Consider the following 12,606-nt stretch of genomic DNA (forward strand, 5'->3'; position numbering starts at 1 on the left):
GGGTACTGGATGTGTATTCTTTGTAATGGGCTGCACCCCTGCCTGCCTACTCACTCACTGCCCCTGTGGGAACATGACTGATAGGAAAGAGAGAGAGAAAAAGTGAAAGAGAGCGAGCAAGCGAGCGTACACACAAGTGGTGCTGTGCAGAACACTAACATTATAATCAATTTCTCCCTGCAGATTCCTGGTTCTAAAGTCTCAGGACCAAGGATGATCCATCGTTTCCCCTCATGTTTTCTCTTATACAGTCTAATTCTACGGTAAGTTTTACTGGGCCAAGCAAAACAACATGGGGGAAAAGAACAGAATTGGAAAAAAAAAAAAATGTTAGGATCCTTCCCTAAGTCCAAGTCTCACCCTGGTAGCCAAGTCTTCCTTTCGGTTAAATCACTTCCTCTAGGAAGTGAGACACAAACTTTCAAAACATCAGGGTGTACAATTTCACCACGATCCCACTGCACCAAGAGGCCTGACAGAGTTAATGTAACCTTAGGACCCACAGCCGCAGCAGTCCCAATAACATCAGATGAACAGAGTGGATGGTTTTGTAATATTTATGGAATCGTTTTGGGAACTATATGCATTTAGGCATCACTGCATCGTAGACTGAGATAAGATTCCCTCAAACATCATACCTGCTGAGAGGACCCCATGGTTGATCCTTGGAATACTTAAGGGGGACAATTCAATCCATAGTTGCCTATTAGGATCATAAAGAGGGCACATACATCGCATCACTGCAGTAGGTTTCCGGGAACTAGAGACAAAATAGATACAGAATTTTATGGATTAGCTTCTGGCTTTTTCCTCCCGCTCACATCATCAGAATGAGGCACATTTGTCTAACGTTGTTTCATTCTGTATAGAGTGTTTAAACCAATTCATTCAATTGTATTTATTGAGTGCTCACTGTGCGCAGAGCACTGTACTGAGCATTTGGGAAAGTACAATACAATTAACAGTGATATTTTCTGCCCATAATGAGCTTACAGTCTGGGGGAGAGGGGAAGAAGAGAGACATCCATACACATAATCTATTTATTCTTGATTCTATTTATTGCTATTGTTCTTATCTGTCTCCCCCGATTAGACTGTAAGCCCGTCAAAGGGCAGGGACTGTCTCTATCTGTTACCGATTTGTACATTCCAAGCACTTAGTACAGTGTCTGCACATAGTAAGCGTTCAATAAATACTACTGAATAAGAATCGATAAGGAGCCTTGGATTTTGAATGCTCAAAATAACACACACAAAAAGAAACCCCAGAACGCTAAGCATTCAGACTTGCACTCGCTTAAAGTTATTTACTGCCATATTTCAAATAATTGCCTCTGATACTTACACTCTTTCTTCACCGCCAACAGTCACTATACATTCAGAGTAACCCCTGGGCTTGAAAGATGCTAACATCGCCTCTCCTTGCTGTGGCTGGCTGAGTGGAATATTGCTACATTCTTTGACGATTTCCCGCACTAACGGTTCACTCAACATCTGCTCTCGTAAATAACTGGAGTCTAACCCTGAAACCCATAACGCTGACATGACATCCTTCATGTGGACCTGAAAAAGGAGGAAAAAGAGGGTGTCATTTGGTTTCAAAAATACTATTCGCAGTCACTGGTTCTTAAGAAAGAAAAGGTTAAGGGGGAAATGAACTGCAAACTACTGTATGGACGTATTTCCCTTTCTTCCACACTACTTTCACTGATTTGTATTTAAAATCAACAGCTAATATTTAAAATATACATACTGCTGAGCATCTGAAGGCCATTAAAAGACAGGATGCAGTTTATCCACACAACTTCCCCATGAGATAAGAAAGCAGGCAGTTCTAGCCATATTTTGCAGAGAAATAAAATGGAGTTTAAAGTGGCTGACAGTGAGTGACACCACTCAGCTGTGTGACTTTGGGCAAGTCACTTAATTTCTCTGTGCCTCAGTTACCTCATCTGTGAAATGGGGATTAAGACTGTGAGCCCCACGTGGGACAACCTGATCACCCTGTATCCCCCAGGCGCTTAGAGCAGTGCTTCGCATATAGTAAGCGCTTAACAAATGCCATCATTATTATTAAATGCTACTAAATAACATAAAGGAATATAAAATAACCAGTGAATATTCACAGCCTAGCCACCTATCTTGCAAATTGCAAAAGGACCTACTCTTTTCATAGGGGAGGAAGGAAGGGGAGAGACACACAAAGAGAGAGAAAGATTACTGTCCACACTCATTTTTTTTTAAAGTGTGCCAGAAATACCCTCTCAGTAGTTGCAGTAGAGAATAATCTAGCCAACGAGCTCTTTCCTACAAATTTTCCCCAATTCACTAAAATGGGCAATCCTCTGACCTGCTTTGGGTGGCCTAGTTATGTTGCCCTGTTTTTTGAGCCAGAGTGATGGGCCAAATAGGACTTAGAAAATACAGTCCCAAGGCAGGGACACCCAACTCCCTGAAAAAAAAAGTCAGTCATGATTGATTAGAGCAGTTAGCTACATAATAAATGATAGTTGGAAAACATATTTTACAATAATGAGTTTGAGGTGAGTAGGGAATCTCACATTTTAGAGATGGGAAACAATACATAAGCTTGTCAAGGGAGGAAAAAGTGTTTTATTTACCATTCTCCAATCAGTCAATGGTATTTGAGCGCTTATTCACTGTACAAAACACTTGGAAGAGTACAATAAAAAAGAGTTGGTAGTCACGCTCCCTGCCCACAACAAACTTATAGTCTACCATGCTTACCTACATCACCTTCAATGTTTACATTAGACTGAAAGCTCCTTGAAGGCAGAAATTTCCTTTTGAGGGCTCTTAAATGCCTTGTCCATGGTATGTGCTCAAACACCATAAGTGGATAAACAAACTTCTAAGTATTTTCAAGTTGGTTTATCCAACTGGTGCAGAATCAAAGTTCCCCAAGGCCACAAAGGCATCAGGAAATCTGCCCCTTTGGCTTCTAAAGTTTGGGTCGGGATGGGTTCTTACAATTGCAAGGGGTTCAGACCTGGAGATCTTTTAGGACCAGTGTCGACTCCCAAGGGTAACCTCAATCCATCAGTGATATTTATCGAATCCTTACCGTGTGCAGGGCACTGTACTAAGGCACTCGGGAGAGTTGGTAGACGGGATCCCTGTCCACAAGGAGTTTACAAGTGAGATCGGTTCATAAGCCATCAAAATTGTCCTTGGAACTGCTTGCCGATGCCTCACAACAGCTGAGCGACTTGGAGCACTGCATGATGCTCACGGTGAGTCAATGCTGCCAGCTCCATGTGGGACATGGACTTTTCCGACCTGATCACTTTGTTTCTACCCTGGTGCTTAGTAGAGAAGCAGCACGGTGTAGCGGATAGAGCAAGGGCCTAGGAGACAGAAGGTCACAGATTCTAAACCTGGCTCCGCCACTTGTCCGCTGTGTAACTTTGGGCCTCGGTTACCTCATCTGTGAAATGGGGATTGAGACCGCGAGCCCCATGTAGGATAGGGACTGTGTCCAACCCCATTTGCTTGTATCCACCCCAGGACTTAGGACAGTGCCTGGCACATAGTAAGCACTTAAATATCATCATTATTATTAGTTTCTGGCACATAGTAAGCACTTAACAAAATATCATTAAAAAAAAAAACCACAGCACAATCATCTAGAACCAAGTCATCATGTCATCAAAAAGCATTTATTAAGCATTACCTGTCCACGGAACAAAAAGGCAGAGGAGCAACTACTCTTTTTTAATGGTATTTGTTAAGTGCTTACTATGTGCATTTAGACTGTGAGCCCGTTGTTGGGCAGGGATTGTCTATCTGTTGCCAAACTGTACATTCCAAGCGCTTAGTACAGTGCTCTGCACATAGTAAGCGCTCAATAAATAGGACTGAATAAATGAATGGTAGACACTGTTCTAAGAAGTGGGTAAATACAAGGTAATCAGGTTGGACCCAATCGTCCCATATAGATTTCACAGTCTTAATCCCCATTTTACAGATGAGGTAACTGAGTTACGGAGAAGTTAAGAGCACACAGCAGACAAGTGGCAGAGCCGGCACTAGAACCCAGGTTCTTCTGGCTCCCAGGCCCGTGGTCTATCCACTAGGCAACGCTGCTTCTCACCACTCTTTAGACCACTACTGTCAAAAGAGAATTAACCTTTCTAATGCTCTGTTGGTCAGTCCTGTGGAATAAGATTCGACTAATGGGGGAAGTTTAGTCTGAATATCGCTGTCACCTTCCTCGCTGTGGGCTGCAGCCGTTCACAGGGGCCCTGTGGCCAAACCAGCTTCCCTGGCCCAGCCGGACAGGAGACCTCCCTGCACTTGGGGGCTGAAGGAACTGCAAAGCGGCAGTTCTGTCCCCAGAATCCAAGACACGCAGCCCTCAGGGAACCCAACTCAGCCAGGCAGCAGAACCACTTTATTTTATTTTTTTAAACAGCATTTGTTAAGCACTTCCTAAGTGCTGGGCGCTGTACTAAGCGCTGGGGTAGATAAAAGCTAATCAGGTTGGACACAATCCATGTCTCACACAAGGCTCACAGTCCTAATCCCCATTTTACAGATGAGGCAACTGAGGCACAGAGAAGCGAAGTAACTTGCCCAAAGTCACCCAGCAGACAGGAGGCAGAGCTGGGATTAGAACCCAGGTCCTTCTGATTCCCATGCCTGTGCTCTATCCACTTGGCCATGCGGCTTCTCACTTGTCCAGGAACACAATTCATCCCAATTCCACCAGCTCCTCCAAAGTGGCCTCCGACCTGTCCCATCAACCATATGGACTTCTTCCTCATCAATGCAAATGACTGAACTACTTGACTGCTTTGATACGATGGGATTCCTTGTTATGTAATAAATAGTGTAAGAGAATGATTTGTAAGTCTCACTGAAATGATGAAACTATCTTTCAGAGCAACACAACTAGAGATGCCCATTTAAGACTTCATTCGGTTTTCTAGCCAAATCAAATTTTGAAGGGTAGAACTAAAAAGTCAAAAACCAGGGAAAAGTCAGGCAATGTGGCATCCCCCTCCCATCCCTGTAGCATACCTTTCTTATTTCTGAATCATGGGATATCCATCGAATGACTGCTTCGAAGACGTATTTTTCATTGCCGACATTCAGCTTTTCTAGGGAAATAACTTCCTTCAGCTTTTGAGGGCTCAGTTCCAGAAATTCCTCCGTGCTGCTGACGTCTCGGAAGTGAGTTTCCAGATATTCCGTGGCCAGATAGTGGACGTGGTGCAAGCAGTAATGTAGTGCAAAGTCTCTAATACCAATACAGTTCTCAGCAGCAATACAACCTTCTAAAAACTCACAGCATAGGGCTTTAAGATCTGTTAATAGCAGCAGATCCGCCGCCTGCACCACATCTTGGATCGTGTCTTCACTTAGCCTGATCTGTAAGAGATTGGCACACACATCTTGAATTTCAAAAGTTAGCCACTCGGGTTTAAAAATAATATAGAAAATGTAAAGATCAACCTGTCTCCCACTGTTCCAAGCCAAAAAAGTATTGGGAACCTGAGTCCCTTAAGAAGTAGTATAAAACTGAGATGCAGGACACTTAGGTTCTAGGAAGGGCTTTGGCCACTTTTCTTTTTTTTCCATGGTACTTGTTAAGCGTTTACTATGTGTAAAACACTATTCAGTGCTGGGGTAGATACAAGTTAATTAGGTTGGACACTGTTCCTGTCCTGCAAAAGGCTCCCAACCTAAGAAGGAGGGAGGACAAGAGAACTGAGGCCCAGAGAAGTTAAATGAACTGCCCAAGGTCACACAGCAAGCAACTGGCAGAGCCAGGTTCTCTGACTCCGAGGCCTGTGCTCTTTCCACTAGGCCATGCTGCTTCTCACTTGTCTGCTGAATAATCTTGGGAAAGTCATTTAACTTCCCTGGGCCTCCACTGCCTCATCTATAAAATGGGGCAAAATGTCTGATATTCCTCCCTCATAGACCATGAGCCCCATGTGGGACAGGGAACTGTGTCCAATCGGAATATTTTGTACCTGCCTCAGGTGCTTAGCATATGGAGAGTGCTTATTTATAATGCAAAACCTGGATCCAGTGTATTTCAGTGTACATTTAAAAAAAAACGCTGATGGCACTGGACACCACTGAGTTCTCGTAAAGGTTATATCCGAGATATTACAGCATTCATTTGAAAAGCTAGGAGCTGAAGTCTTAAGGCACAAACTTCCCAGAGCTAATGTTGACTTTTGCTATTTATACCTTTCCCATTACTTTGTGTAGGTTAAATTTAAACAGTTAACTTCATCAGAGAATGGCCAGAAATAACAAAGTTAAAGCTTCGCTTAACATTTTATTGGCGAAACGGCCAAGCTGTCTAAATCGGCAACACCAAGTTTCAATTTGAGGGTTGGAGGGAGAAGATACAGGCATTCTCCATGGAAGCAACTTTGAGGCTGGGCTGGAATTGGCTTTCTTACCAGACAAAAATCATTTCAAGCCAACCACACGGGGTGTAGTTGAAAAATGGGATAAGCACCATGCCCAGAGAGACAATTAAAGCTCTCTAAGTGTTTCATTAGAGACGAGGAACCAAGCAGAAGGATGGACAGAGGGTTTTCATCTCCATAGAGATGGAAAGTAGTGGAGAAGAAGGGGGTTAGGGGTTCCAGTAACTGTGACCTCAGCTCCAAGTCATCAGGGGCACAACTGAGATCCCCAACCAGCTCAGGGGGGAGAAATGGGGTGACAGAAGCATTTTGCAAAACACTTGCTTGCCAAACCACACTTCGGAGGATTTCATTCCCAACTTTAACCGGGTGGCATCCAGCCCCGACACCTCGCTCCCACCACCAATTCTCTCTATGCCAAGGGACCCTGGGCTATGCCAGCATGCAGGAAACATAGCAGGCTTCCTGAGAGTCAATTGTATTTAATGAGTGCTTACTGTGGGCGGAGAACTGTACTAAGCGCTTGGGAGAGTACAATGTAACGATATAACATACAAAGCAGCGTGGCTCACTGGAAAGAGCCCGGGCTTTGGAGTCAGAGGTCATGGGTTCGAACCCCAGCTCTGCCACTTGCCAGCTGTGTGACTTTGGGCAAGTCACTTAACTTCTCGGTGCCTCAGTTCCCTCATCGGTAAAATGGGGATGAAGACTGTGAGCCCCACGTGGGACAACCTGAGTCCCCTGTGTCTACCCCAGCGCTTAGAACAGTGCTCGACACATAGTAAGCGCTTAACAAATACCAACATTATTATTATTATTACATTCCCTGCCCACAACGAGCTTACAGTCTAGAGGGGGAGCTTCCTGGGACCCAGGTATATTTATTTTGGGGACTGCAGGACATAAGACAAAAGTCCCTGTAGCCCATCTCCCCCTTTCCCCAGGAAGTTACTATTATAGCAGGAGTAGGAGGTGAGGCTCTTAAGATTCCAACCCAAAAACCGGATGAAGTCTCAGGACAGTAAGCCAAGAGCCCTCCTTGAAGGGATCCACCGTGTGAAGCTCCTGAAGCCACAATAAGGCGGGCATCGGTTAAACCTGAAAGGTCTCAAAGGAAAGAGTGATCGATTTCGAACTTTTCTCCCCTTCGACTCCTATCCTACCTGTCCACTGAAGATGTAATCGAGGATCTCTCTCATAACCATCACAGAAATCCCTTCAAGTTCAATCTTGTAAGTTGACCCATCTTCTTTTGGAGGATTGTAGTTTAACTTTGTCCTAAGAAAGGAGACACACACAAAAAGTGGTTACATATTTGAAAATGTCCTCAACTTTTCAAACAAGTATTGTGTTGAAAGAAATTCAGTTCATATTTCAAGAGCTTGACTCACCCACACTAATGATTTTTATGGTACTGGCTCATCCCTGATGTCCTCCCCAAGGCCAAACTTTAAGGGGTGAAATTTTTTCTTTAAGAACATAACACTGACACGGTGACAAAAGCATTTTACATACACAATTTAGTTCATATGCCTAGTGGATACAGCAGTCTTAATCCTTATTTTACAGATAAGGGGACTGAGGCACATTCATTCAATTCAATAGAATTTATTGGGAGCTTACAATGTGCGGGGCACTGTACTAGGCACAGAGAAGTTGAGTGACTTGCCCAAAGTCACACAGCTGATAAGTGGCAGAGCTGGGATTAGAACCCATGACCTTCTGACTCCCACGCCCATGCTCTATCCAGACAGGGCTTAACTGGCTCAAATTCCTCCCGGGATGTCCCAAAAAGAACACCTGAATGGGGAGGTGGGGGAGAATCGATACATAATGGGGGGGGGGGGGGAAGCAGTGTGACCTAAAGGGAAACAGCATGGACCTGGGAGTCAGAGGTCCTAGGTTCTAATCTCCACTTGGCCTCTTGCCTACTGTGTAACCTTGGACACATGACTTCACTGGCCCTCAGTTTCCATTTCTGAAAAATGGAGATTCAGTACCTCCTGTTCTTTCTCAGAATGTGAGCCCCATGTGGGGAAGGAACTGTGTCTCACCTGATTTATCTTGGAACTACTCTAATGCTTAGTACTTAAATACCACAATTACCATTTTTGAGCATGTTGTGTTTGCGGAGCCCTGTACTAAGTGTGTCAGAGAGTACGGTAGAGTTAAAAGGATGATTCCTGCCTTCATGGAGCCTATAGACTAAGGAGCGGGTGTAGCAAAAATTTCTTTATTTTCTCCCAGAGAAGTGGCTCAGGCTTGGCTTGAAGACTTTTAGAACAGCACCATGTAAGATACAGACTTTCCACAAGCCATATGCCCCAACACAGCTCATGAGGATTGGCCTAGTATTCTCCCATTCAAGGAAACAGCCTCCACAAAGAAGGTTTCCCTCTCATCTTCTAATATGCTTTTTTTTTTTTTTGAAGAATGCTAAGTGTTTCTCATGGCAATATTTCCTAAAAGATATAAAATGTGTACACCACCATGCCTCACTAAGCTCCTTTTTAGAGTGTTCGCTTGGTTTAAAAATAAATAATTGGAGTTGTAACTTTTTGAAAGTAGAGAGATCTCCACTAATGTAATACGCTATTAAATTTAAAGTTCACATACTAAAATGAACTCAAAAAAGGAAAGCAGTTCAAAGGTAACAATACAATTCTCCATCAGTGAAAGGAACACGAGATGAAAAGCAAGAAGAGAAGGTAAAATTAAAATGTTAAGCAAGGGAAAGCGATACAAGGCATAGCACCTGCTCTCAAGGAACTGAAAAAGAAAAGTCTAAGAAAGGAAGTTAATTCATATGGAAAGTGTTAATTGTTTTCAAAAGAATTTTTTTAAAAAGAGGAAGAGAAAAAAGGAATAGTCACTTCTAAAGGGAGGGGGAGGAGGTGGGAAGGAGGGGAGAGGAGCAAAGTGAGAAAAGGCAAAAAGGCAAAAATAAATGAGTTACTAGAAATGCTAACCAAGGACCTGTCAAATGATGTGGGGTAGTAGGAAGGGCAGCAGATTCACTGAGAAAGGGATGTCCTAGTCTTAACAGCAACCGGGATCATAAAGAAATGGCTCAAGGAAGAGAAAATATGGCCTAGTGGAAAGAGTCTACCCGGGGAATCAGGGAACCTGGCCTCTAAATCCAGCTCTATCTCTTGCCTGCTATGCGACCTTAGGCAAGTCACTTAACTTTTCTATGGCTCAGTTACCTCATCAGTAAAATGGGGATTCAATACCTATTTTTATTCTTCCTCAGGCTGGGAGACCCATGGGGGAAATCTTTGTGGAGGATCTACCCCAGAGATTAGTACAGTGCCTGGCAGGGAGAAAGCACCTAATTAATGCCTCAATTATCATTATTAGAAAGTGAGAGGACCAATCATGAGGATCCCATCTTTTAGGTAGAGCCCTAGCCAGCTTCCTTGAACCTCCCCAAGGCTGGCTGTCTCCTTGCACTTTCTTCCACTCCTTATGGACAGTCCAGAATTCACTTCTGTTCTCAAATTTTAGCCCAGAAAGAGCTTCTTAAATAATAATAATAGAAATAACCCTCCCTTGGTTTACTTTCTAGTCCCAATATCTGCAACATCACCTGAGGGGAAAGTTTCAAAGCTCTAACAAAAAGGTCACGTAAATGGACTTTATATAAATCAAAAATAAAATTCCCTACATTCTGCCCCTCCACAAAGGAAATGAAGTGGTAAAAAGAGTACAATGTTTACGGAAAATGTATTATTAATGATATCAACTAAGCTCATCCTAGGCCAAAAAAAAAAACACCAAAAAACTCTACATCCTAGAAAAGGTCAATTTTGTGTCCAAAAAAACCCAAACTGAAGAGGAAAGAGAGGATGGAGGACATTTCTCCCACCTCCTGAATAACCACCTGTTCAAATACAGAAATTATTTAGATCTGGGGAAGAAGGGAAGATATTTATATCATTAGCCACTGGAGTTCATTAGGCTTGAGTTACACCCATCTGAAATTAAAAGAGGAAAGAAATTGGACACAGTTTATGATTACGCCTTTTTTTAATGCTATTTTAGTCCATCACATTTGAGCGCTTACTATGTGCACAGCCCTATACTAAGCGCTTGAGTATAATATAAAAATAAAGTCACATCCCCTGCTCACAACAAGCTTACAGTCTAAACAGAGAGACCAGGTCCTGTACTAAGTGCTGGAGCAGATATAAGATAATCACCTTGGACACAGTCCATAACGCACCTGAGGCCACAGTCTCAATCCCTATTTTACAGATGATGTACCAGGCACAGAGAAGTTGGGTTGGTTTCTGTTTTGTTTTAATGGTATGCTAGCACTGACTATGTGCCAAGCACTGTACTAAACACCGGGGTATGTACAAGCCGACCACATTGGACACAGTCCCTGTCCCACATGGGGCTCACAGTCTTAAGCCCCATTTTACAGATGAGGTAACTGAGGGCCAGTGAAGTGACTTGCCCAAGATCACACAGCAGACAAGTGGCAAAGCTGGGTTTACGACCCAAGTCTTCTGACTTCCAGACCTGTGGTCCTTTCGAGTAGTGCATGCTGCTTCTCAATATGCCTTAATATAGGAGCCAACAAAAATACTTTCTCTGGGAAATCACTAACATTATTTAATGAAACAACATCCCAAATGGCATTAAAGATAAGTTTTTTCTACCAATCCAACCGCTACAAACAGGCAGAATCTATAAAGTTTTCAATGCATCATTCAGACTGTCCCCAATCCAGATCTTGTTTCTTCTTTGCTAATGGGACCAGTACAATATCTCAAGGGATTAGGCCCTTCAAAGTTCGGAAGTGAATGCATGTAGGAAAAATATTTAGTGAGCATCCTTTTCAAAATTTCTCCTCTTTCCCCTCTAGACTGTAAGCTCATTGTAGGTAGAGGATGTGTCTACCAACTCTCTCAAGCACTTAGTACAGTGCTCTGCACACAGTAGGCACTCAACAAATCCCACTGATTGATCCCACTGGGCTTTGGGCATCCAGAAATGCTGAAAGAGCTGTCATGGAAAGCTGTCTGGTGAGAGGAGGAGTTCATTCAGGTGGGTGACCACTTTATAAGCAGTGTACAGAGGTCCGCATAAGCATCTGAAAGGGGCCCTAAGGTCAACCCTGCCTAAGGGAGGACCCTCTCTTCAGGTGACCCAGCTGTCCACACCAAGCCTCTATCAGGGTCAAATCCCAAGAAGTGGGGAAGAAGCATCCAAGTCACCCCTTAGATGGACAAACTCACCTAGATAACCTCAACTTCCTCCCAGTCCTAATAGCAGACCCCAGAATGAAGCTCAAGTGAGTCCCTCATCCCGACTTTAGGACGCATATCCTGGGATGGGTGGAGGGATTTGGGGGGGCAGGAAGCTATCCTGGGGTGGCCCCATCTTAAGTAGGTTGGCTGCTCCCTCAGAAGATGGAGCTACTGGAACAAAGGATGCACGGAGACCATTAATCCATTTTTATCTCTTGAAGAGTTTACATTTTCTTGTCTAAGAAACACTGCGTTAAGGGCACTAGAAGGGGAAAGGGAGACAAGTTGCAGAGGATGACGATGGAGCCTTCCGTTGAGATTAACTGAGATTTCACTGTGTGCGAAGGGACCGACTGCCCTAACATTGGGTCTGTGGAGTTGCCACTTGCAGTTCTGTACCCCTGCCAGTGGTGGTCTTCCCAGAGCCCTAAGTGTAATCAAAGGGGCAAGGAAGTGCAGGACAATGTGACAAGCAACCAAAGTGTTCTTCTGCCCCCTGGGCTTACAGGGCCATTTCCACCAAAAATGATGACAGCATAGTGCCAATTGCCTTGGTAGTTACTGTGGTCTTTGCCGCCCACGTCAGCAGCTATTTCTGTGGATTCCAGCTCAGCCTGTCCATCTCGCAGAACACCCCAGCTGGCTTTTAAAAAAAAATTAAAAAAAAAAAATCAGGAACCTTTACTTCCTACTTGCAGAACCCAGGCCTCCTGTTCCCCAGAGCCTCACTCTTTCCACTGGACCGAAAGGCAGTGCTGCTAATTTACATGGAATTGCTTCAAAGCAGTGAGTGCACTTCTTGAATGACCTCGATTCTGTAATTATAATTCTTTTTGTAATGTTTACGGAAAAGAAAATGAGGTGATGATGGGGTTCAGAAAAGTGAAGAGGGTAGAACTCGTCAGTTACTATTTTCTCTCTCAATTATGGCCTCG

The 12,606-nt window shown here is 43.7% G+C and overlaps 1 protein-coding gene across 3 annotated transcripts in view; it reads right to left on the minus strand.

The window, feature by feature from the left end:
- Nucleotides 1-12,606, minus strand: part of GAN (gigaxonin) — a 113,763-nt gene that overhangs the window by 70,906 nt on the left and 30,251 nt on the right. For all 3 annotated transcript variants that reach the window (XR_003762814.2, XR_005660509.1, XM_029074851.2), the window contains exons 2-5: nucleotides 7,577-7,691; nucleotides 5,044-5,394; nucleotides 1,346-1,563; nucleotides 639-760 (exon numbers count right to left, since the gene is read on the minus strand). Coding sequence is in view for 1 of the 3 variants with exons in the window: in XM_029074851.2 (XP_028930684.1) it covers nucleotides 639-760; nucleotides 1,346-1,563; nucleotides 5,044-5,394; nucleotides 7,577-7,691 (806 nt within the window). In the remaining 2 variants the exon portion in view is untranslated. The remainder of the gene's footprint in view (nucleotides 1-638; nucleotides 761-1,345; nucleotides 1,564-5,043; nucleotides 5,395-7,576; nucleotides 7,692-12,606) is intronic.

This window comes from Ornithorhynchus anatinus, chromosome 11 (genome assembly GCF_004115215.2).
Source record: "Ornithorhynchus anatinus isolate Pmale09 chromosome 11, mOrnAna1.pri.v4, whole genome shotgun sequence".
Lineage (NCBI taxonomy): Eukaryota > Metazoa > Chordata > Mammalia > Monotremata > Ornithorhynchidae > Ornithorhynchus > Ornithorhynchus anatinus.